This window comes from Channa argus, chromosome 5 (assembly GCF_033026475.1).
Source record: "Channa argus isolate prfri chromosome 5, Channa argus male v1.0, whole genome shotgun sequence".
NCBI lineage: Eukaryota > Metazoa > Chordata > Actinopteri > Anabantiformes > Channidae > Channa > Channa argus.
The window spans coordinates 26356318-26380337 of record NC_090201.1 but is presented as its reverse complement, the minus strand read 5'-3'; the positions used below and the strand labels follow the sequence as shown (position 1 = coordinate 26380337).

The following is a 24020-nucleotide window of genomic DNA, read 5'->3' as shown; positions in this document are numbered from 1 at the left end:
GTCCATGATTCTCGCCGTAGTCGGCACCTGTCAGGGGTAACCTTAGTGCTTAATGAACTGCCGCCTTGCTATTCATTAAAGAAAGATTATGTCGTGCTTATTGCCACTTACAATATGCACAGAATTTGTCACTTAAACGAGTCCATTAACAAAATTAATGTGTGATGGGTAGAGATGTAGAGGAGGAGGATGGAAGTGAAGGAGAGGACCTTTCTTTTCTCTCAAATCAATGTTTCTCCCTGTTGCTTTTGCTGCTTGTACTTTATTGCTGCTTCCCGGCACCGACTCTGTGTCGTCTCCTTCTTCTCCTTCCCAGTTTCCCACCTTTTACTCCCTTTTCTCTGGTCAGTCTCGCCTCACCCCTTTTCTGTGCATTGTCCTTGGACTTCATTCTTTCTCCATCTCCTCACTTTGCTTTCTTCCTTTGCTCACCACCTCCTCCTCCTCCTCCTCCTCGTCTCCCACTTTCTGTCCAAGTGCAGTCAGATAGCCAGGAATAGGCCACTCTAAGCTCCAATCACACAGGAAGTTTCGAGGCCCCGTCGCCTGTAAATTGGTGTGGAGTAGAGCAAGGTTGAATCTGGGGTTGATGGAAGGAAATGATCATGGGCGAAACTTTGCCATTCGTGCTTTTCTGTCTCGCACTTTTCTTTCCTCATGTAGCACCTTCAACTGTCTTTCCCCTGTTGTTCACCTGGTTGAGTTTCCTCCTCATTTCTGTTTATCCTTGAACCGTTTCAATTGTTTCCCTATTTTCTCTTGTTCACTTTTCACCCTCTGCTCCATCTCTGCCTTTATAATCTCTCTGCGTTTTTTTTTTTTTTTTCACTTCTCTGTCTCCTGGCTGAATTCCTTAAGTACCTTTAAATACAAGTACAGCTTATCATCAGATCCTGAACCCACTCAGAGGCGCAGACAAATATTCAATGATACTGCTTTATTTTATGTCTTTATATATCTTTCTCAGTCTCTCACACACACGTTGTCAGGACTGTGATGATGAAAGAAGCCTCTGCATATGCTTTCAGTGCAGTTCAATGGAAACCCCAGTGCTTCAGTAATTGACACCTAAAGACGTGACACAAGGAGACGTTTCATAAGGAGATGCTGAATGGATAAAACAACACACAGGATTTTTTTTTCCACAGGGGACCAAGGTTCAACTCTAGTGTGAGACGTAACACGTCTTCTAACTTAACCTTGCCATGAACTTTTTGCCCAACTCTAACCCATGTTGTCTCTTAATGTAATCTTACCCTGTAGTTGTTTTTCTGGCCGTCCAATAGGGACAGCAGACTATACCTGTAGCATCAATATTAGATATTAGGGGTGCTCCTGGAGCATCCAATAGGAACGACAAAGGGTACCTGTGGGGTCAATAGGGTCGCCAAAGGATGTAAAAAGAGTTGCAATGTGTCGCGTCATTATCTGACGCTAACTGTCGACGAATACAATATATTTTCCCCTTAAATTTCCAATATTAGTGCTGAGATAGTTTAAAACTGCCCCGCTGGCGAACCACAGTTTAGCATCCTCAAAAAGTGCAGCAGTCATTTCTGAATAGGTGACCTACAGCTTCCCAAATCCATGCAGGGCGCCATGCTGCATTTGCACATGCGTAGTATCTGAGGCCTTAAAGGGCTTTTACAAATACAACCGCACAATAGGCTCAGTGAAAAACTCAACGCCACACAGCACCACACATGTTTGATTTTAAATGTGTCTTACAGGGTGATGACTGTCTACTGTATATTTACTGTAGATCTTGCTATTTATTTAGTTGTTTGAAAATCCAAATATAAATATATATATATATATATATATATATATATATATATATATATATATATATATATATATATATATATATTTCTTTCTGTAGTTTGTCTAGTTGTGTGTGTGTGTGTGTGTGTGTGTGCTCATATAATCTTGAGCATCACGAGTCATGTTACCGAGAACTCACGCAATATTCCTAACGTTTAACCACCTGTCTTTCCGCAGTATTACAAAGAAACATTTAACAACTTTATCCTCTCAGTGCATTCATTTTCCTTTTCTCGATTACAGTAATGACTCGACTGTTCATGGGAGGTTTTAGTCTTGTTGAGAGAAACCTGATCAGTCATTGTAGGGAAGGCATGAAAAAAGCTCTACGGGAAATGACTGTTTGTACAATTCTAATTGGCCTTTCGGAGCGACTGGGCAGGATGGTGCAGTAAACAGGCGGATTCGTGATAGGTGACTGAGAAACATACCCACTCACTGGCCAGTTTGCAGCAGCCGCCACACTCACACACGGGAGAAAACACTGAGCGTCCAGCACATGCAGTAATACCGCAGCCTTCAAGGAGGTCAAGTGATGGCTTACAGAAATAAGTAGACACATACAACAGACCTGCATTGTAGCGAGTGCTTGTGCGCGCACACACATGCACAAACAGCCCACTACATGCCATTCGTGACTAGATGTCAGACACTTTAAGTTAGCTGAAGAATGTGTCGGTGGATTCCGGAGGTGGTTTTCTGTTGACTCCAGAACAAGAAGCGTGAGGTGATTTTTAATGATGACTCAACTGCGGAGAGATTCACTGTTAAAGACGGTGTGTAATTGATACACTTATTAGAGATAATATCTGCTCGTTTGCATTGCACAGCAGGGACGGATGTGAACAAACACAGCTTGTACACGCTGTGAGAAACTTGGTTGTTGGGTCGATTTGCTTGTGACAGCTGGTGGGCAGGATTGTCACATCGCTTTGCAGAGTTTTCTGCAGCACACTTTTGCAAAGCCAAATCCTGCCCGGATCAGTGAATAAAGTGTAAGTGCCGACTGCAAAAATCAACACATACAGTGAAATCAAAGCTTTTCATTACTATCAACTCATATAACAGCTTAAGGATTTGAATTTGCTGCACAATGAAGAAATTTCGATTTAAAACCAAAAGATACAAATAAACACCATATACTGTGACAAAGCACCTTTGTGTGTTGGATCGCGGACATTTTTTTTTCTTTTATTGCAGTGGATGGCAAAACTAAACGAACTGGCCTTGACATTCCAGTACTAATTCTGCTCCTGTTTAAAAGCAATTCTGGCTGCAATACAGCAAAGGACCACAAGCTGCAAGTCAGTGCATCAGCCGTCATCGTAACCCTCAAGTGAAACTCAAGAAGACATGCACAGGTCACAGCTTTACCTTGCAAAGCTCAGCTGCTTATAAACTTGCCCTGCGGATACGAGCTAGAATGTATAACCATGCTGTGGTTTTCTTTTCTTTGTTTTGCCTTGACGTGCGGCATATGAGGCTTTTCATTCCCGCTTCTTTACAGTTGAAAGTACAGCACAGTGAGTGTCAGGTAGTTTTATTTGTCTGGGACTGCAGCAGGAAATTGTCTTTAAACTTACTCCGGTGCCGTACGTCGACATCTCGTGTTTAATATTTTACATGGCTCCTGATGAATAGTTGCTGCCCACGAGCATCCCCTGCAGTTATTAGACATTGTTGAAATAAACACTACAGTTATTAAAAAACAAAAACAAAAAAACCTCAGTTAGAGCTATTTAAAGCCAACGTCATGGTGGCTGCATTTCACTGCCGTCCTCACACAAACACAAAGCCTTTAGTGCACAATGTCCAAGGTTACATCATACTTTTCATACCTTTGTATTGATTTCTGTCAACCTTAATGAACAATACAGGTCACGTATGAAATGTATTATTATTATTCTACTTTATTTTTATGAGTAACAGTTTTGGAAGTAATGTTAATCAGATCTTGGATCATTTGAGTTTTAGCAAAGCTGTGGTCACACGGACTACTATTTCTTAATTGACACTTATTGACTCACAACGCAAGAGGAGAAGCTTTTATATCTGAAAGTAATCAAGTGACAAGCATGTGGTACCAAAAAACACCTTTTTCATTTTGTACTTTCCCATATGACTCGGGATAATTGATAATTCTGTGATATGCCGTGAATAACAGCAAAGTAGCTCTCGAAAACTTGTCAGCCCATTACATTTTCTTTATTTCTGCAATAATATATGAATATATGCATAAAACATTTGATGTATTTGATTCATGCAAGTTGTTAAAACTAGTTGATGGAAATCAGATTAAACAAAACATGCGCCTGTTGTTCATGTTCATTAAGCAAAACGATCGACTGTAATACTACATATTTGTGTGTGGCAAAGGTATGTGAACCTTCAGGATGATCAATTCATTTGGCTAAAAATAGACTCAGGTGTGCCCATCAGTCTGATCTTGTCTGATCTTGGCAATAAAGGCTTGTAAAAGTCATACAGTGTTCTGAGGACAGCATAAGAAAAGTTGTTGCTTTTTTAGAAGGTTTTTAGAAATCATCACGGTTGGACATAACTTGTTCTTCCCTCAAAGTCAAGTGATCCAACACCAGATGGACTACAAGTAATAGTGTATTTGCTTGATTCTCCCGTAACGTCCAAAAACGCCCTTTAATGCCTGGCAACCCTCGGATGCAGCCCCTGATTTTGACACGGTTAAATAGTCTAGATGATGTGTCAGCTGTTCTCCACCTACAGGGATGAGGCAGGCAGCAGATCAAGACAGGACGTCTGTTTAAACAGAGCCACACTCACATTACAAGGAGGCACACTTCTGGTACGCCATGTCCAGGTTGGCAGACAATTTTTGACTTTTAATGGAAAAAGCTTAGGACACTTAGGACAGGAATTTAAGCCTATTTGCTTGATGTTGTTACCTCTGCAAGCTCTGGAGAATCTGCCGGTTAAGGTCAGATCGTAACAACTTGCTGTCATTTGGGTCGTCTGGTGTCTCAGTTGATCCATGTCCTAAGCCCGGTACACGTCACTCCGCTTTACCCTTTCATATGACCAGTAAGATCAATAATGTCCCCCTGTACGGCAACCGTGTCTTCTAAGAATTATGTACCCACACAAAAAAATTACAAACTCGTTTAAGTTTTTCCAAGTAACGTAATTTTAACCACACTGAACATATCACTAAAATGTTAGCAGACAATGTATTTTACGGTTGTGTTTAGGTCACAGCAGCTTTTTAGAGTCAGAGGAAGATTGAGGGCCGATTTTAATACAGGAAAATTTAACAGTTATTTCACACAACATGTGTTTTATCACTTTTAAACGCATCCACGATCTTTCTCTAACCCTAACATCAGTCAGTGGTTTTCTTGCCAGAACCAAATCAGACACAGAACTCTGGAATCAATCTCGTGTCTTTGGCTTAACAGTCCTGCGCTGTCCACAGCTGCCGCCCTCGCCCAACCACCTCCTTGCAACTCCTTTCTCATTACTGAAGCATAATTACACATAATAACACAATAATTAACTTATTGCATTTGCTACAAAATCGCGTTTGCAGTTTAGTTGTTTAGGAAAATCATTTTCAGGTGACAGAGTTGCGCAAGGGGGTAGATGATGGTTACAATTTGACCCCCTGGGGGGTCATAATGGTCGATACTGTTGCTTACAATGGTGCAAAAAGGGCAGCGAGTTTCACACTAAACAGCCACCGTCTAGGCATCGACATTAAGACAGTGTTTTACCAACAAGTCCATCAGCCTGAACAATGATATAGTGTTTACCTTCAGATATGGCCGACCTTGTTCTGTAGACAGGGTAGCAGGACATATGTCGCAGATAAAGCATTAGAAACTAAAACTAAATAATAACTTAAACTAAATGAGTTGGCCTTTATTATGTCAAATGCTAGAGTAAGGCTTGGCTTTTGAATTTCATCTCCATAATGTTTGACCCGTCTTTGCTTTTTCTCTGAAACTATTCCACTAAGCCTTTCCAATGAACGATGACAAGGTCACAGACACATTTCTCCTCATAAATGATCTATTACTCTCTTAATCTACCGCAAGTGCGACTGCTAAACTTGAAGCAACGCAAATTCAGTCATCATTTTCCTGGTTAATTCCATTCCCCCGACAGTATTTTTGCTTTTGAAATGTACATGTGTCAGTGTGTTTTGGTCGCTGCACGTGGATTTAAACACGCTTGCATGTCTGCATGTGTAAATACCACCTGTGTCCGTGTGTGTGTGTGTTTGCTCTTACACCTGTATCCCTGTTTGTTAATACCACTACAGGAAGTTGGCGAAGAAGCAGAAGGAGACTGCCAGCAGCTCCACTCAGCAGAGAGAGATGGGTCCAGTCACCACAGCAGATAAAAGCACCACTAAAGTCAGCACCCTGCACAAAGACGACCCCTTCTCCACCTCCAACCAGGACCTCAATGGCTTCGGTAAGTCAAGATCCGATTAGCCGTCACTAATGTGGACGTCCACCAGCTCTCTAGATGTACGTGAAGCATGTGTGTGGGAGCAGAAACCTTTAAACACGAGGTTGCTAAAGAAGTTTGTTTGACATTGGAAAGTTTCTTTTGTCCTTGTCTCTACTTAAAATATGCATTTACTTTCTTTCTCTTTGCCATTAATCATTTTTTTGTCAGATTCATTTATTCCAATAGTGGACATGGTATTTTATAATAAAACTCTCCATATGTTCCTCTTTCATCAATATCAGCAATGTGCTGTGCTGCTTCACTAGCCTCCGTCTTACTTAGTGCTGTTCTAATCATTTTTTATCTTCTCTATTCTGTACACCTACAGCTACATGTATGTTTATTGCGTTGCGGGTTTGACTGAAAGTCACCTTCCTCCAAACGTGTGACCACTGTATGAGTGCATATTCTCCTCTATTTATAAGATTTTATGTGTTCTCGTGTGTGTGTGTGTGTGTGTGTGTGTGTGTGTGTGTGTGTGTGTGCATGTCTGGGGTAATTAGACAGGGCCTCTCAGAAGGGCATTTTTCTCTTGAAAATGTCAGCCTGGCCTTTTGGGAGTGCTTGGCCGCTGAAAGCCAGGAGTGCTGCAGAGGGACTAAGTAGCAAACAAATGCTGGCCGTAATTGCCTGCACTCTTCCTCTAACTGTCCGCGCTGCAGTTCTGAGATACAATAATGTTTTCACATCGGAAGTACTTTTTATTTGGACTTGAATCCATGGTAGAACTTAAGACTTTTCCTCATTGTTTGTTATCAGATAGGCAGGCCATTTGTTTAAGCGTTCTTTTATTTTTTGACCTTGAACGTTTGATAAACTCGTGGCATTTAAACCTTTGGACTCATTTCCTTTTAGCAAGAAGAAGAATTTCTTAATTTATTGTGTTTATTGTCTTGGTTTGCTAGAAGTTATTTTCCTTTCTTCCACTTTTCATGTGGACAGCGGCTGTACCAAGGCAACACAATCTCTCTGTCCATCAGAGTAGGCTTTTCTAATGTTAGGTGTGGCCTCCTTGGTGGATGGCTCCATATACTCCTTTCCCATACCGTTTAAGGTCCCCCTAGCCCACTTTCCCTCAGACTGAAGAAGCTGCTTGGACGAGTAGTGAAACCTTTCCACCCAAGAAGAAAAAAGACCAGTTGACGTGATATAACTCAGCTGTTTATTGACCGTGATTCTGCAGCCTGGATTCGTTTATTAGTCTGTGCCATAGACATCAGCCAGTACATGTTTTCTACGTTGCCTCAAACGCTCTGAATTGCCATAACGTTCTACTGCATTTCGAAACAAAAAGAAGAGGGCGAAAGTTCTGACTTTAAATTCATAATTCTGACTTTTTTTCTGAATCCTGACATAAAAATCTGAATACTGAGGGAAAAGTCAAAATTCTCAGAAAAAATGAAGATAAAATCCAGAACGCGCCACACCGGAATGTATTCCACACGTTGGTTAATATCAGGCTCGGGACCGGCACCACGGTGGCCCTTGGTGGCTGGGTGGGGTCACACCTGATGGGTTTGGATCCAAACCCTTATGCAAGTAGAGGCAATTATTTGTTGGATTTAGTTTATATGTGTGTTTTTAAAAACAGGATTCATTCGGAAAATGACCAAAGGAATCTACTTTAGATATATGGCATGTGTTTGTCAGCTTTTTCAAACTGGCCTAGTGTTTCTTCTTATCCACATGGGCATTTGAAAAACAAACGCAGGTTACGATTCCTGTTCGGTCCTAATGAGGCCGAGGAAAAATTGCTGACGCAGTGTTGGGGACCCAATAATATTTGTGTGGATGGACCCTCACAGGGAAAGTAGCCTTTTTGTGTTATTGCATTCTGACCGAGTCTTCACAGGACATTGTGCTGTCAAAGCAGATTTCTCTTCGTATGCAGGTGCTCTGCTCACTGTATTAAAGTTGAGCTTTTGCTGCGCCACATTAGCATACAGTGCCGGTACGCATGAGACGAGAGGGATTTTATCACAGAAGAGGAGAAAATATGTTGTGTTTGAGGGTATTAGGAGAGGTGACAGAAGGGAGAGGTGAAGGAAGAGGACGAGAAAGAAGAGGATAATGGAGAGGAGAGGATGGAAACAGAAGTGATCTGCTGTAGGGAAATTAGAATATTGTAGCAGAAAACATCAGAGGGCTTTACACTGCCATTTATTTTCAATTTTATATTTTATTTGGTAGAAAACAGGGAAAGTGCACCGTTTTTCCGGAGAAAATGTAGATTATGTTTTTAGAGTTACTGCCGAGCCGGTCGAGCTGCATTTATTGAGCAACAGAGAAAATCTTTGCACAAGTGGGTGTTTTCACGGGGCCCTTAGTGACACACACCATCACCGCTGCACGGGGCAACTGTGGCGCGGGAGGTAGAGTGGTCATCCACTAATCCCACAGTTGTTGGTTTGATCCCCGGCTCCTCCTTTTAACATGTAGAAGTGTCCTTGGGCAAGATACTGAACCCCAGTTTTGTCGCTCCCGGTGAGAACTTACCATTTAGAAAAGGTGAGTGCGAATGGATGGATGAATGAGAAGCAGTGTAAAGCGCTTTGAGTGCCAATAGGTAGAAAAGCGCTATATAACTGCAGACCAATTACCCTTTACACCTTTTACACCCAGCTAAAATGTGTCTCAGACCACCTTCTGTCTTCCTAATTGGTTTATTGTCCCTTAATGTTAGTGGTTGGGTCACCTGCTTAGACACAGAGACCCAATGGGTTGAAAGAGCAAAATAACAGCAGCACAGGCTTTTTAACTGTGTAAAAAAAAAAAAACCCAACTCTAACACATACCTGTATTAGAGTAGTAAGAGATGAGGAGATGCGATTGGGGAGAAAGCAAAAGAAAAAGGCGCAGAGAGAGGGAGGGGGGGTCATATCATGATAATAAGTAGAGAGGGAGCTAATGACCACCGGCTTGGACCATCCACAAAATTGTTCCAGGTGCACACACAGAAATACCAGCTCCTAATTGGCTGCGGAAAGCCTCCAGTATAGAAACACTTTAAGCTGGCACATGTATTATATCTCTCTGTGTGTAGGCTACCTGTGATATCTGCTGTGGATTATTCAACAGGCTCAGCTATCACACAATATGTCTCACACCAAACCCCATAGGTTTTATGATAGTGTGTGTGTGTGTGTGTGTGTGTGCCCCCTACATTTCATTTATTTATAGACTTCTAGCAGTCCATGGGATGAAGCGTATCTGTTGGAATGTAGGAACCATCAGTCTCTCTTTAAGACAGCAAACCCTGATGGTGAATCACCACATGTATAATCAATGAAATATCTGCGTTTCCTCTTTTGTTCTGTTGACCTCCTTCCCACAGTTACAGTGATAATCCACCGTGATGGCTTTGAGTCTACAGCAGGAAAGTTGGCTAAACTTAGAAAAAGAAAACAGATGCACAAGGCGCCGCGGTGTCTTTTCTCATTGCTACACACACACATCACAAACTTGATTATGTTTTTGTAGCAAACATAAAAAGTTATTCATTATGTTTTAATGCGAGGTATTCTGTGAATGATGCAAACTGTTTTCCTTTTAATAAGGAAAGGCGAGTTTCAAGGAGGTGGTTGGGGAAGGGTGGCAGCAGTCCTTCGCCTGGTTAGGTGCAAGGAAGGAAACCACTGACATTAGGGTTGGAGAAAGGATGTGGATGTGTTTAAAAGCGATAAAACACATTTTTGTTACATTTTCCTGTATTACACCAGCCCTCAATCTTCCTCTGACCCTATAAAACTCTTTAATAATGCTGTATTTGCATAAAACTTACTGCAGGATCACATATTATGACAAGTACGGATTTTTTGGCGGACAAATACACATTGTCTGGTAACGTTTTATGAATATGTTCAGTATCAACATATTTGCAACTCACCATTTACGTTACATGTCAACATATTGTCATTATGTTCCCCGGAGACGTGATGTTTTCTAGGATCATCATTTTTAGAAGACGGTTTCGCCATGAAAGGAAACAGATGAGCTCATTGTCCCACCACTACTGAGTATCAGTTGTTACCACGCCCATAAGTATGTTCCAGTAGGTACCTACTAGCCAGCAGTAAGTCAGAGGTATTGAACCCTTCAGCTTTGTAGGTGACGGGTTGTGTCCTTATTAAATGTGCGGCCCCCCGTTTCCCTCCATTACATTATTCCAGGTGTAACAACGGGCTTCATACAGGCCCGAGCAGTCGTACGTATCCACCAACAATGAGTGTGTATCCTCATCGAGAGAGCTGGTTGAAGTGATTGTTGCTGGACTGTCCTTTCTGCTCTGATGTCGGGAATTGTTTTTCCCTGTGTGTTGTTTTGAAATGAAGTCACTGACCTGTCCTCCCCCTTCTTCTCTCCCCACATGCCGCAACCACTGTCCCTTTCCCCCATTTGTCTTTATCTGCTTGCTTTACATCTTTGTGTTCGTTCACCTCCTCCTTTCCCACCCCACATCTCATTTTGACCTCACCTGTACTTGCTCCTTCTCCACCTCCGTCCATCCTGTTGTTCGTCTCGTTTCCTCCTCCTCTCTTTTACCTGTCCTCCCACACCAGCCTCCCCCTCTCCCTGCTCCTTCTCTGTACAGGGAAGTAAGACGCTGCAAAGCAAATCGCTGCTGAATTCCTACTACTCAGGTACACACACACACACACACAAACACCCACACACACACACACACACATGATCACCCATAATGCTTTGGTCAGTGATTCAGTAGCTGTAGAAACTATGAAGGTGCCTTCAGCTTGAATTACAACTGGACAAACTATGAAACGGTGTAGAAACTGTGCTTTTGTGCAGAGTTCTGCAGATTTTTCATTTTTTATTTTTTTTAACATACTTACTTTGTCACATTTCACAGATATTGCTACTTAAAGAAAATATACAATAGTTACTTGAGTTAGTTTTCAGGCTGTGACCTGCAGAACAGGAAAACAGCCCTTAGCTATCTGCCCAGCAGGAAAAAAAAACAGCAAACTCTCTAATTCCTGCTCGTCCTTCTCAGCCAAATATATATATATTTCACTTTACCTATAGACACATATGGACAGACTAAGATGTTTTTTAAAGACTAGACATCTGGCCCTGCAGCCAGTATGTAAACACACCAGTCGCAGCCAGAACTGTTTCTGATTGGTCCAATTTTGTTTCCTTTGTGAATCACGTTAAATCTGTGTGCAGTGTCCAAGGAGCCAGTTCCAGCCACAGCATCTATAGGTGAGTAACACCTGCTTTGACAATACCAGATCATCTATATGAATAATTTGTGTTTATGCATTTAAAAAAGCCACTGTGGGTAGTAACTCATACAGTTAAATAACGTTTCTTACGTGTGTGTGTGTGTGTGTGTGTGTGTGTGTGTGTGTGTGTGTGTAAGAGACAAGTGAAGCAAACTTGAATTTTAAGTTGGAATGTTACACAGCTTCCGGTGCAAAGAATTGTCTCATGTGTAGTCACATCTTAACTGTCATACAGTCTATTAAAGTTGTGTGGACTGACCAAAATGTCCTCACAACGAGGGATTCAATGTGTCCAGAAAGACCTAAGCACACACACACTTACGCACAGTTTTCAAATAGGCAGAATGAAATGTCAGAACCATTTTCCAGGACTTTCTTTCTGTCTCTTTCTCTGTTTTTCTTCCCTCTCTCCCCTTCTGTTGGCCAGATTGACCAGTTCTTTGCCAAGAAGATTGGCTCTGGACGTTGCCAAAGTGTGATGTGACGTGTGTGTTTGTGTGTTTGAGTGCGTATGGTCAGCCTTTGCATGAGTAGAGCACTTCACACAGTTTCTGACACACACACACACACACAGAGGTATACATTTGTCTACTGGACTCAATTTACGAGAGTGTTTCTGTTTTATGAGATAAAACTTATCAACCAGCTGCTACGACTCGTCATCTTCCTGCCACATCCATCCTCAGCTGCTCTCCTCTTCTTTCCCCTGTCACCGTCATCATGTCTACCTTCACATTATATATTAATCTGTATCTGTTTCTGTTTTTATTGACGGTTTTCTTCATTTATTCATCATTTCTGTCCACTTCTACTCTCATGTATATTAATGCCACCAGGCCCATTTGTTTCCTCCACTGCTCCATTCCCATCTTTTCATTGCTTTTTTAAAATTCTCTATCCAATATTATCTCATTCTTTAATTTTCCTTCTTTTCGTCTTTTCTCCAAAAAGTCAGGTGTTAACCACCTGAAGCTCTGTATACCTGCTGATCCCGTATGTTAATTGCCCTGGACCCCCGAGAAACAGACGCCTGCTTTATTTTGATCAGCTCTAGGAAAACAGACTGATCCTAGAAAATGGGTTAAATAGGTCAAATAGGAAGAAGAATGGAGCCAAATAGAAAGTGATTATGTTTTTCCCAATAATGTTGCAACCTCACATATTTAGGCTGATTTACTCCTTTTAACACAACTGCCGACACAGGTTTCGGTGCCATTTGCCGATGCACATCAAAGCACAAAGAAGCTGGGGAAAAAAAGCTCGACTGATATGTGCAATGGCAAAAATGTGCTGACCTGCAGCTTTTATGGAATCACGTTAGCGTCAATCTGTTCTCCCTACGATTTGACAGACAAAACTTTACAAATCATTACGATGGAGGAAAACGAAACACAGTGCAGCGGTAACAGTAACAGGAAAATTAATTCAAATCTTTGTTTCATGTGTCCTTATATGTATGGAACAATATTTCTGACATCTGTTCATCTATGCCTCTGCCAGCAGACGCTCCTTCATCATTTCATCTTCTGTCTCTCTCCTTTGATTCCACAGACACTCCTCCTTCTTTCGGATCTTCCCACTATTCCCTACTTTTCTCTCCTTTACACAAATACTTCGTCTCAATCCATCATACAATCATCGACTTTTCATTACTTTAATAACTAATTTATTCCATTCTACACACCTGTTACTTCATTAGCGTTTCCTCTTTTCTAACTTTTTCTAAAATTGTTAATACATTTGCATGAGCCCCCTCTCTGGTTGGGTGGAGTTGTGGCCTCCATGTTCACCCCCTACCATTAACAACACAACCTAAACAGCAAAGCATCACCTTTTTTAGTTTTCTTCAGTACTTCTTTCTCTTCGTGTCAACTATCCATCCAGTTGTACAAACAGTACATCACTCCCTTTTTAAATCCTAGGTCTTCATTCCACCTCTATTACACTTTCCTTATCTTCTCTTTCTAATATCCCCTCATCTCGCCTTCTCTCACCCATCCACCCATTTATAAATAAGCAGAGTTGGATGCCGTCTGCTGATCTTGCTGAGCATCACAATTATTCTATTGATCGAAGGAGTAAATTAGTGGGAATAGGATGTCCAGATGTGCCACGTATGCTGCCCTCATCTTCATCAATCATTATTCCAAGTCCAAAGAAGAAAACACAGATGCCAGTGTGGAGAGGGAGATGAAGAAAGAAGTTAAATAAGAGATATGGCTAAGACATTTTCATGCCATCAACGAAACTACACAAGAGAAATTAGTGTTATCTGAGAGTTTCTGACTCGGCTTTCTTCCCATTGATCATATTTTTAAGCAGAATTTGAGGACATTTCTTTTGTATTCAAATTTTATTGTTCCCGTTGTAACACTGGAATCCCCCAGAACGTTGTCTAATGAAACGTGACCGGTCTGGGTCTAAATACAGTCAGTCATATCTATTCAGATAGAAAAATAAAACACCTACCAACTGTAACAGACAGCTGTTATGATCAAGGTTTCATAGAAAATATTTTTTATTCATAAATCTTAATTGGTTCCTACACATCATCATTTCAGTCCATTCGTTCCCCTCGAGTCCATTGTGGTTGTTCGTTTTGGCTGATCTGACCTCTGAGGGTAGCGGAATATCTTCATTTAATAAATACACAACATTTAATTTGTTTGAATTCGGCGTTTAGACACATTCCAGTACCTTTCAGGCTTTTGAAACGGGATAATGGTATCATGAGCCTGAATGGTGCCAGAGAGGATCGTTTCTCAACAGCTTGAAAAGAGAGGGAGAGCTGAGAAAGAGAGAGAGAAGTTATTAAGACGACAGTGTAAGAGACATACAGATTGAGGGATCAAAGACGGCGAGAAGGAGCTTGGGTAAATCAAGTATGCAATGCAGAGCAGGGTTTAACTCGCTCGCTCTCTTTCTGTGTGTGTGTGCATTTTCTTTTGGAACGAGTTATATAGCTTTCTCCATAGCTCAGGTGTTTTCTTGGCTATGGAAATGGGATTTCACACATGCAAACACACACACACACACATACACACGCGGTCTTTCACAAAATCTTGCCTTAAGCACCTGCACACAAACCAATCCTCACACACAGAATACCACATACAGTACAAGGATATAACTGTGCCTAAAGAGACAAGGGCACATCAGAAAGTTACAAATACGCACAGAAACACACTCACACACTTCTCATGCATTTACATTGAGCAGAGCATTAACACTGATGTGACATAAATCCATCGGATCAGTAGAAATGCACCGCAGCATAGCATGCATTTTATGTGCAAACACGTCTTCGTCCAAAAATCAATTTCCCAGACACTGACGTGTGCTATATGTTAAGAGGTTACACAACGCTGTTCGTCAGCATCTTGTGACCGGTCAAGGGCAGCACTACAGAACCACAGAATTAGGTACGCTCGGCTGCACAGATGCAATGCTGCACATGCAGGATGCAAAGACATCCCTTCAAATGAAAAGGCCACTCAATCAGGAACTAAAATTCCTGTTGGCTTGAAAGGCATCGAGTTTGGACTGACCAACACTGGAGCTTTACTGGAGCTTTATTACTTGTTTGTCTTGGCAGATTTTAAACTACAGTACACTCAAATCATATCCCTTTACAATGTACTGCAAGATCCTAAAGCGTGCGTGTGCAAAGGTGAAGAATAGGGTTCTCCGGGTATCCGCACATTAAAGCAATGAGGAAATACTCAGCTTTCTTGTCCTAACAGATATCGAGGATCCTTAGCTTTTTACCTGAAGTAAAAGTTCAATCCCTGCCAGCAGACTTCACACATGGTGCACTTTTTTTTTCTTTTTTTTTTATGTGTATATTGGTGAATGTGACTGAAGATGTGATGCTGAAGCACTTTAGCAACAACTGTGAGTCCTCCACATCCTGTGCAGAGAGCTCATAATTTCTATCCACAGCCCTGCTTGTGTTGGAAGTAGTTTTTTTTTACTGCATTACTGAGGGGCAATTATTTTTCCCAGTCTAGTTCAGCACAGCATTAAGCTGCATGTAAGGTGATTATGGCTAATGGTAGTCATTTTGTTTGGCCATAATGTGGCAGTGCTGGGTAATTGAAGGTGAGAACAGGGTTGAGAGATAGCAATTTTTAACACTTATGTGCTCAGAGAAGATTGAGCCTCTGTGCTCTCCTCCAGCCACATCTTGACTGCCTGCTTACACAGCTAATATTCACATCCAGTGGTCTCCCAGCCCCCATCAATCTGTCTGCCTCTTGGTCTGTCACTTTTTGACAAACTGTCTTTGATGGTCTCGCTAATGATGTACACTGGCTACGTTTAGATGTATTAAACTTAAAATGAAGTTGGACGCCACCTTGTGGTCATAGAATCAACTATGTAGATGGATGAGGATAAACGTTTCCACCGTGACAGTATCTGGTTAGATTAGTTGACATATCACAATATAATCGAGAATATAAAGAGGATCAGTGTTTCTGAAATGTAAAAACTGAATTAGGATCTTAATTGTCCAGCTCTTGGTCAAGGAAACTCGTCACTGAAGAAGTGATTGGTTTTGCTCCGCCCATCCACCGAGGGCCGTGGTAATTCTCATGCAATGCATGACTTACAGCTGAGATGTGATGAGTGCGTTTTGCAGGCCTGCGAGTAAGTTAGCTGCCTGCACACAGGGGGAAAAAAAAGTGTGAATTACTTTGTGTTATTTAGTCATTCACAGCAGCAAAATATTAATTTGTAAGAAACTATTGCAAATAATCCCTCACGTCTTTGTTAATTATCTCCAAGCATCAAGCAGTAGTCGTCTATACAGTACTGAGCAGCTGGAGGCAAACAGTGCCTTCCTACCCAACGAGGATATGAAGTTAATCCTCCTTAGCAGAGGGAAATAGGAAAGCTTTTTTGTCTGTCTGTCTGTCTGTCTGTCCACTGCTTTTCTCTGTCTCTCTCTCTCTCTGGTCCTAACTTGCCAGATAAGACTCCATGTTTGGTAAATAAGAAACACTCCTGTGAGGCAGATGCGTCTGTCTGCGGTGCAGCTGCTTAGTGATTTCACAGATCACTGTGTAGGTAACTAACACACAAAAAACACCCACCCACACACACACACACACACACATATATATATATATATAACTCAGTTGGACTCTGCAGCCTGTAATTTTCAAAGGCTGGGGCATTTACTGGTGCATACACACAGAATTTGGACCAGACTTGGTGATTTCTCTCTACTTGTCAGGAAAAGGAAGGTGAAATGAGGTAAACCGCTGGGATACTGTGTTGGCCAGTTGATCTTTGTGACCTGCAGTCCAGATATATATTCTGCTGCCTCTCCTCCTGCACTCATCGCTCCTTTATTTCCCTGCTCCCCTTCTCCGGGTTGCTTTCGCCTTCTCTGTTGTTGTGTTTTGTTTCATCTTCTCTCTTCTGGCTCCCGCAATTTAAATCCATTTTTTAAATCATGCAAATCTGTATTTGCAAACAAATTAAGTGCACAATGTTTATCTGAGAGGTAGCTTGAACGAATCTGTTTCCCAAACTCAATTTATTTCTTTTTCCCCCAACAAGTCCTCTAATATAAACAAGCTAACAGGTTGTTTCACATACGAGAGTCTCAAATAGCTGGTGTGTGTTACCATTGTTTGGGAACATAATTACACCAGAATACACACTAGAATTGACCATTCCATTTACCCACAGGGTCAGTGGTTCGATCCCCGGTCCCGGCTCTGGGCAAGAAACCTACAGCCCAACAGCCCCCAATGATCACAGTTCTGAGTGTAAATTGTGTCACATAAAGGATGGTGTTTTTGGCGCTGTGCTTTGGGGCTGACCCGCTCTATCAACTGATCCACAGCTGAGTTTAATTAAATTTAATACTTTACTACATAGATTCATAAGAACTTTGTACAACTAACCTTGGAGATTTGTGTAATTTTATACAAGTTAGACAGATGGACACAATGGTTGTGGACAAGAAGTGAAGAGTCACAGGCTCGGAGGAGGAAACCTTATATAGCACACTGCCAAGCATGAAGGACTACATTAACATACACTCTCACTGACAGCACACACACACACACACACACACACACACAAAGAACGTCCAACAGAAAATTTGCTCTCTCACAATCAATGCCTCTAACTGTATCAAAAACACACTCTCTGCGCATATATCTCTACAGTATGACACACACATACACACACACACACTCACTCATGACTGTGGGGTCAATAAATCTACCTATTGGCAATTAAGTTGTCTATATCATAGTCACTGTTGTGGAGCTGCTACTATGACTCCATTTCGTGCCTGGCTTATTGCATATTTGACCTTGGTGAGCCTTACAAACACACACACACGCACCCACCCCCATATTTTTACGCAAACACTACACAGTGAAAGGGAAGAATGTGCATGCACTCACAGTTGTCATCTTTTGCATTTGCATTCAAACAGACACTGGTTCCATACTGTACCTGTGACCTTGCAGGCAGCTGCCAAGATATTTGGCAATGTTTCAGAGTGTGTGTGTGTGCACATGGTTATCGGTAATAGTTGAAGGGTTGACCTTGGTGACATGGGATTTGTTGTTGTATTCTGACGTGATTTGGTTCACTAATACGAGTCTCTTTTTTTTTTTTCTGTAGTGATACAGGCTGCACAACTAAACACAGCTAGGTTAATTAAAGGAAGACGATTGGCTAAAACTGGAAAAAGGAAGCAAAATAAATACAGAAGAGTAGACATGAAGGCCATAAATGCGTCTTTGAAAATGTCAGTGAGTTTGAAAAATGCTTTTGGGAGCAGATGTCGGGAAAGTATGCAAACATCCACCCTGATCGCTTCCCTCTGACTTTTCTCCACAGCACAAAGATGAATGTCACATTTCTCGGCTGAAGTCCGAGCAACAGTTAAGGATATTGTATATTCTCAAACCTTTGGCACAAAGCATACTGTAGGAGCCTGGGTTGCCTTAGGAATACAAATGTGGACAAAGGAAAAGGAAGATGAGGGAAGTTTGTAGAGATTCATGTGATAATATGAAATGCTGCTCTGGAAAGGCAGTGTGAAGGTTCTGTTTCAGTGAGCACACGGGTGATGTTTGTCCTGACCTTTTCCCGCTGTCCCCCTCCCCCCAACTCTTTACTAGTGTCTTTCGTTCACCTATTCCCCTCATCTGTTGCCTGTCCTCACTCGCAGAGCTCCACTGTATCTCTGTTTTCTCACCTTCCTCCATGACTCATTGCATCCCCCTCCTTACATCTTTTCCCCTGCCTTTATCTTCAGTTTTCTTCTTGTCACCTCCTCTGTTCTCTCTCTCTCTCTCTCTCGTCTCTTTGTCATCTCCCCTTTCATCAGCTCCTTTTCTTTCATCTCCCACGTTCTCCTCTAATTCACCGTCACCTTCTCATTCTGCCTTTTACTCTTTTACCACTGCTTCATCTCATACAGGAACTTGTCAGCTATTCTGAATCACTTAGTTGATCTGCTGTCTTGTTTTTCATTCCTTTCTCCTGACCACACACACACACACACACACACACGCACACACACACACACACACACAGTAGGAGCTGCAGACTGACCCATGTGACCAGCTCATTCGTCATTGGTTTAGGGAAGCTGGTGTGTAGATTGGCTTACAGAGAAGCCACTTAAGGCCACTAATGAATCTGTAGCTATCATTAACATGCAAATAGATCCATTTAGGAAACATAGTCATGCAGTTTCATATTACGCACTCTCTCACTTCCGAGAGTCTGCCGGTTGCCTGACAGAGCAAAATGACACTTCATTTCCTCAAAGCATCTCGCAACTGTCTAATATTATGAAACTAAAATTAGCCATCTCCCAGCTTTTTGCTTTTTCTTTGACTTGTTGCTTTGCTCTTTCCCCCTTTTTGTCTTTCTCTGTCTTTGTGCACCTGTTCATTTTCAATTTGTCTGGGAACAAACAAACACAAAAACAACTGGTTTGGCCAAGTTAGAGCAGGTGATCCAGCACGGATGAAGACCTAAGTGATGACAGCTAATAAACCTTCAAATCAAGCACCAATAAAGCCACAGTGGGATCTTCTTCTTCCACGATGCATCATCTACATATTGTATTGTTTCACCCACTTTCACAATCTTCTTCCAGCAAAACCCACAAAGTCTGTCCATTATTTGGTGCTTTGGCCCATCTGTTGATATGTACATATCCCTTGAACCCTCTGTCTGTCTCTCCATCTGTCCTAACCAATGTTCTCATCTAATTCATCGGTCTTTTCCTTAATTGGAGGAGACATATTCCAATTAACTTTCCCAGCATCACGCCCACCAATCAGAGCTCGGCTTGTTACGACGCTCATGTAACTCATCGCTTATCGGAATCAAATCTTTTCTCTCCGACAGTGTGTCCACAGAGCGTACAGTACTGAGTGTGTGTGTGTGTGTGTGTGTGTGTGAGTGGGATTGTGCTATAGAAAAGGTTACCATGGTAACATATTTCTCTCTCTGTCTCTCTCCCCACTTTAATAGACAGTAGCCAGCCATCGCTCGCCCAGCCCTCTCTGACCCTGCAGAGTTTTCCCTATGGAGGCTGTGAATCTGTGGAGCTCTCCTACCAGAGCGGTATGTGCACACAGCTCATGTATGTGGTGAGGGACTGAGTCAGTCAATGCACTGGTACTTTTGTTAGCTAATCAGTCACTTAATTATTTAGTTAGCCAATAGGTGTGTAGCTTATAATGTTTATATGGTGATATGGTATGGCCAGTTTGTTTGTTAGCAGCTAGTTATTTGGTTAGCTAATCAATTAAATAGCTAAAAGGTTGGCCAGCTAGTTGGCTGGACAGCTAGTTTGGTAGTTTATTTGTTGGCAGGTAGCTATTTGGTTCGTTAGCCACCAGGTAAAACAATAAATTAAACTGTCTGTTAGAGTATTGGTAAGCTAATAAAATAGCCAAACGTTTAGCCAGTTTTGTTAATTTGTTTGCTAGCAGTTAGTTATGTGATTGGCTAATAACTTAGTTAGCCAGTAGGAAAGTTTGTTAGTCAGCTAGACAGGTGGTTAATCAGCGAGTTAGAGATTTGCGATTAGCTAATTAAATAAATTGCAAGTAGGAGAGCTAGTTTGTTAGTTCGGTAGTTTGATTACTTGATTAGCTAATTAATTAGTTAGCCTGGAGGGAAGTCGTTTGGTAGTTTGCTGGTTAGCTAGCTAGGTATTTAATCAGTCAAGCAGATATTTGGCTGGCTGATTGATTATATGGCCAGTAGGTAGGTCATGTAGTTATGCCATTAGTTAAAGGCTTTGTTGTGTCAGTTTGTTAGCTTTTCAGTTATTTATTCAGTCAAAGCGCTCAGCCCGTAGTTGTGTTATCGAGCTCGCCAGCCGGTCAACCAACTAGTCAGGAAGCTATGCTACCAATTAAGTAACGCAGGTTGTCGGTCAGCTAACAGTTGTGGGATTAGTTAGCTTCTTAGTCAGACTGGGAAGTAAGTTATGCACTTGGGTAGAGATGACTTTTTGTTCAGGAAACTAGTTTCTTCACTCTATTTTACACACTACACAATGACCGATTGGAACTGCACTGGAAGACAACGCTGATCAGCTTTGTCACCCCACCCACATGTTCACTGTCGTTTTCCTCCCGTTTATCTGTGTCTCTTTCTCTGTAAAATATCTCAATTCCTGCAGGTCAGTTCCAAGCAGGTCAGTTTCAGCCGGCTATTCGAGTCGCTGACCTCCTCCAACACATCACGCAGATGAAATGTGGACAGGGATATGGTTTCAAAGAAGAATATGAGGTGAATGGACACACATGCACACACAGAGGTTTCAGGATGTCAACAGCACTAAAACAGCCATGCGTCCATGGACAGACGACAGTACAAGCAGCTATTAGGAATATGTCTGGAGGTCTGCAGCTACAGCCCCCAGATAAGAAAATCTTTCTGTGGCCCCAGAATAATTAATTTTAACCACTGCTAAAGTTGTGAGGGACAAGCCTGGTCACAGCAAAGCCCCTAAGCTGAGGTCCAGTGTATTTCTGCCTCCTGTTGAGGATGGGGTCTCCATCAGCTGCCCCTCTAACCCTCAACAGAATTTGTCAGGTACATTACCAAGTTTAAAGATTCACTAAATAAAAAAAGTCATCGGAGAAGAGAAGTATGTCTTAGCAGCTAGGAGATATGTGAAGATATTTTGTCATTGGCATAAGAAAATATTAGAAAAACAAAAGACTTATTTAGATTTCTGTTGTGGTTCAGGATTCCCTGGGGCGCAAATATTCCGTTTCCTTTTTTTTTTTTTTTTTTTTTTAAGATTTAATAAATTATTTGACAGTGTGTTTGCATCTCTGGCAGTATAGCTCGGTAATTAGATTATTTTACTTTGCAAATGTGGCCGCCGTACTGTATATCTTTGCTGTTTTGTTGTGTCTTCCAAGTTGTGTTGTATGTGTGTGTAGGCATTTATGTGTGCATACTGTGAGATTGAATTTGGATTTATGAGGAAAGAAAGGCTCTTATCAATTATTAATTCTTAACCTCATCAATATGGATGATCAGAACAACAAACAGGCAGACAGTAAAACAAACTTTCTCTGTTACTTCTCTGGTCTTTTTTACTTTTGGTTTATTTGTTCTTTGCTTTGTTTTCCTGCGTAACATTTCTACCACGTTTTCCACCAAGTTTTTCTCCTCGTTCATCATTCTCTTGTCCTCCCCTTCTCTGTTTTCCCACAACTCATTTGCCCTCTTTTTCTTTTTCTACTTGTCTACTTTTTATTTTGTCTACATCGTGTTTCATTCTTGTCTTCTTCTTTTTTTTTCCTTTTGTGCATCATTTTCTTCTTCTGTTCTTTATGACTTTATCTCCCACCCCCTTTTTCCCTTAATGAATAAGCCCTTGATTTATTTATTTCTCTCTATCTCAGACAGAACAGCTTATCACACATACTCTCACACACACGCATATTTTAATCATACATTGTCATAAGGATTCTATGCGCTTACTGTTCTTTGAAAGCTTCATTTCCTGCCTTACACTTACATTTACATTTACATTTGCATTTACATTTTGTCATTTGGCAGATGCTTTTATCCAAAGCGACTTACAAGTGAGGTACAAAGCACAAAAAATGAAAGTCAAGGAGAAAACATTAAGACACAGTGCTCTAGCAAACACTGCTTCTCTTTCCTTCTTTTATACTTTCACTTTCTTCATGTCTGAAATCTGAAAATGATTCTTTAAAAGACACAGGAAGGGTCTTTTTCCCTCTAGCCCCTTCTCCCTCCCACCTTGATAAAAATGAATATTTTCTATTACCGACTCTGCATGCATGTTGAAAATTGTCCCTCCGTGATGCCGTACGTTATATTTTCATTTGCTTCCTGTCATTTTGGTTTATATCCAGTGATACGTTTCAGGGGAGACCAAATGTGATTTGTGTGTGTGTGTGTGTGTGTGGTGAGAGAGACAGAAAAGGGAAAAGTGGTACCTGAACACTAGCTGGTAGCTGCCACCTGTCACTCACAGCGATGGATAAAGACACACTGTATTAAGAAGAACCAACGCGCATATTAGAAAAGACACATTTACTGTATTGTCGTGCACAGTGTCTTTTAATTTCGCAGTGGTCGTGTGGATGCTTGTGTTTTTCCAGTCAGGTTATGCTACACTGCTTCAATGGTGTTAATGCTCTCCGGAGTACAGCATTTTGGATCAGTGTGTCTGTCGGGGGGCGGTGGCACTAGACCCCATATGGCGTGTTGCTGTAGCTTCTCTGTGTGTGATCCTGCCTCTAGTGTTGAAGCCTAATAACCCCAGTACTACTGACAGCAGCGACACCATCATCAAGTGCTCCCTATTGGGAATTCTTTTTACTTTTAAAGGGCTATTCCACATTATTTGAAGCCTGGCCAGCTGGTTAACCAGACACTTTATTGCAGCCTTGAATGTAATGTACGGTGGCCTCACTATGATTACAGTTTGCCTGGTCATTTGATCGCCATGAAAGAAATTGCATGTCAAGTACAGTAAAAGTACTCATTATTACTAAACATTGTAGAGTGATCCATTAAAAATGATAGATAATTGAACTATTATGATTATTGATGCATCGCTGTGTAAAAAAAAAAAAAAGCAGCTGGTAAAGATGAAGCTGAATGTATCTGCTTCATGCACTGGTGGTGAATTAATGTTTCTAATATGTCATAATTTATAAGTCAATTATATTATGCAATAAAAACCTGCGTTACTTTTGCTTTAGAGCTGAACACGAACCATTTGAAGAAACACGACATGATAACAGGACTGTTTTATAAATTTTCAACTAAAACAGGAGCTAGAGTTCCCACTCACTGTACTGCAGAAGCTGTGTGTCTATTTCTTTTTCTCTCTCCACCCACTGCACTCTAAGTTTTTATATAGAATATTAATAATCCCATAAGTGATGGAATTCAGATGAG

The 24020-nt window shown here is 41.4% G+C and overlaps 1 protein-coding gene across 13 annotated transcripts in view; it reads left to right on the top strand.

Annotated features, from left to right (window-relative positions):
• Window positions 1-24020, top strand: part of ptprt (protein tyrosine phosphatase receptor type T) — a 284214-nt gene that overhangs the window by 210712 nt on the left and 49482 nt on the right. For all 13 annotated transcript variants that reach the window (XM_067505363.1, XM_067505361.1, XM_067505367.1 and 10 more), the window contains 5 exons: window positions 6122-6276; window positions 10875-10955; window positions 11503-11538; window positions 20085-20177; window positions 21247-21356. In XM_067505363.1, the coding sequence (XP_067361464.1) occupies window positions 6122-6276; window positions 10875-10955; window positions 11503-11538; window positions 20085-20177; window positions 21247-21356 (475 nt within the window). The remainder of the gene's footprint in view (window positions 1-6121; window positions 6277-10874; window positions 10956-11502; window positions 11539-20084; window positions 20178-21246; window positions 21357-24020) is intronic.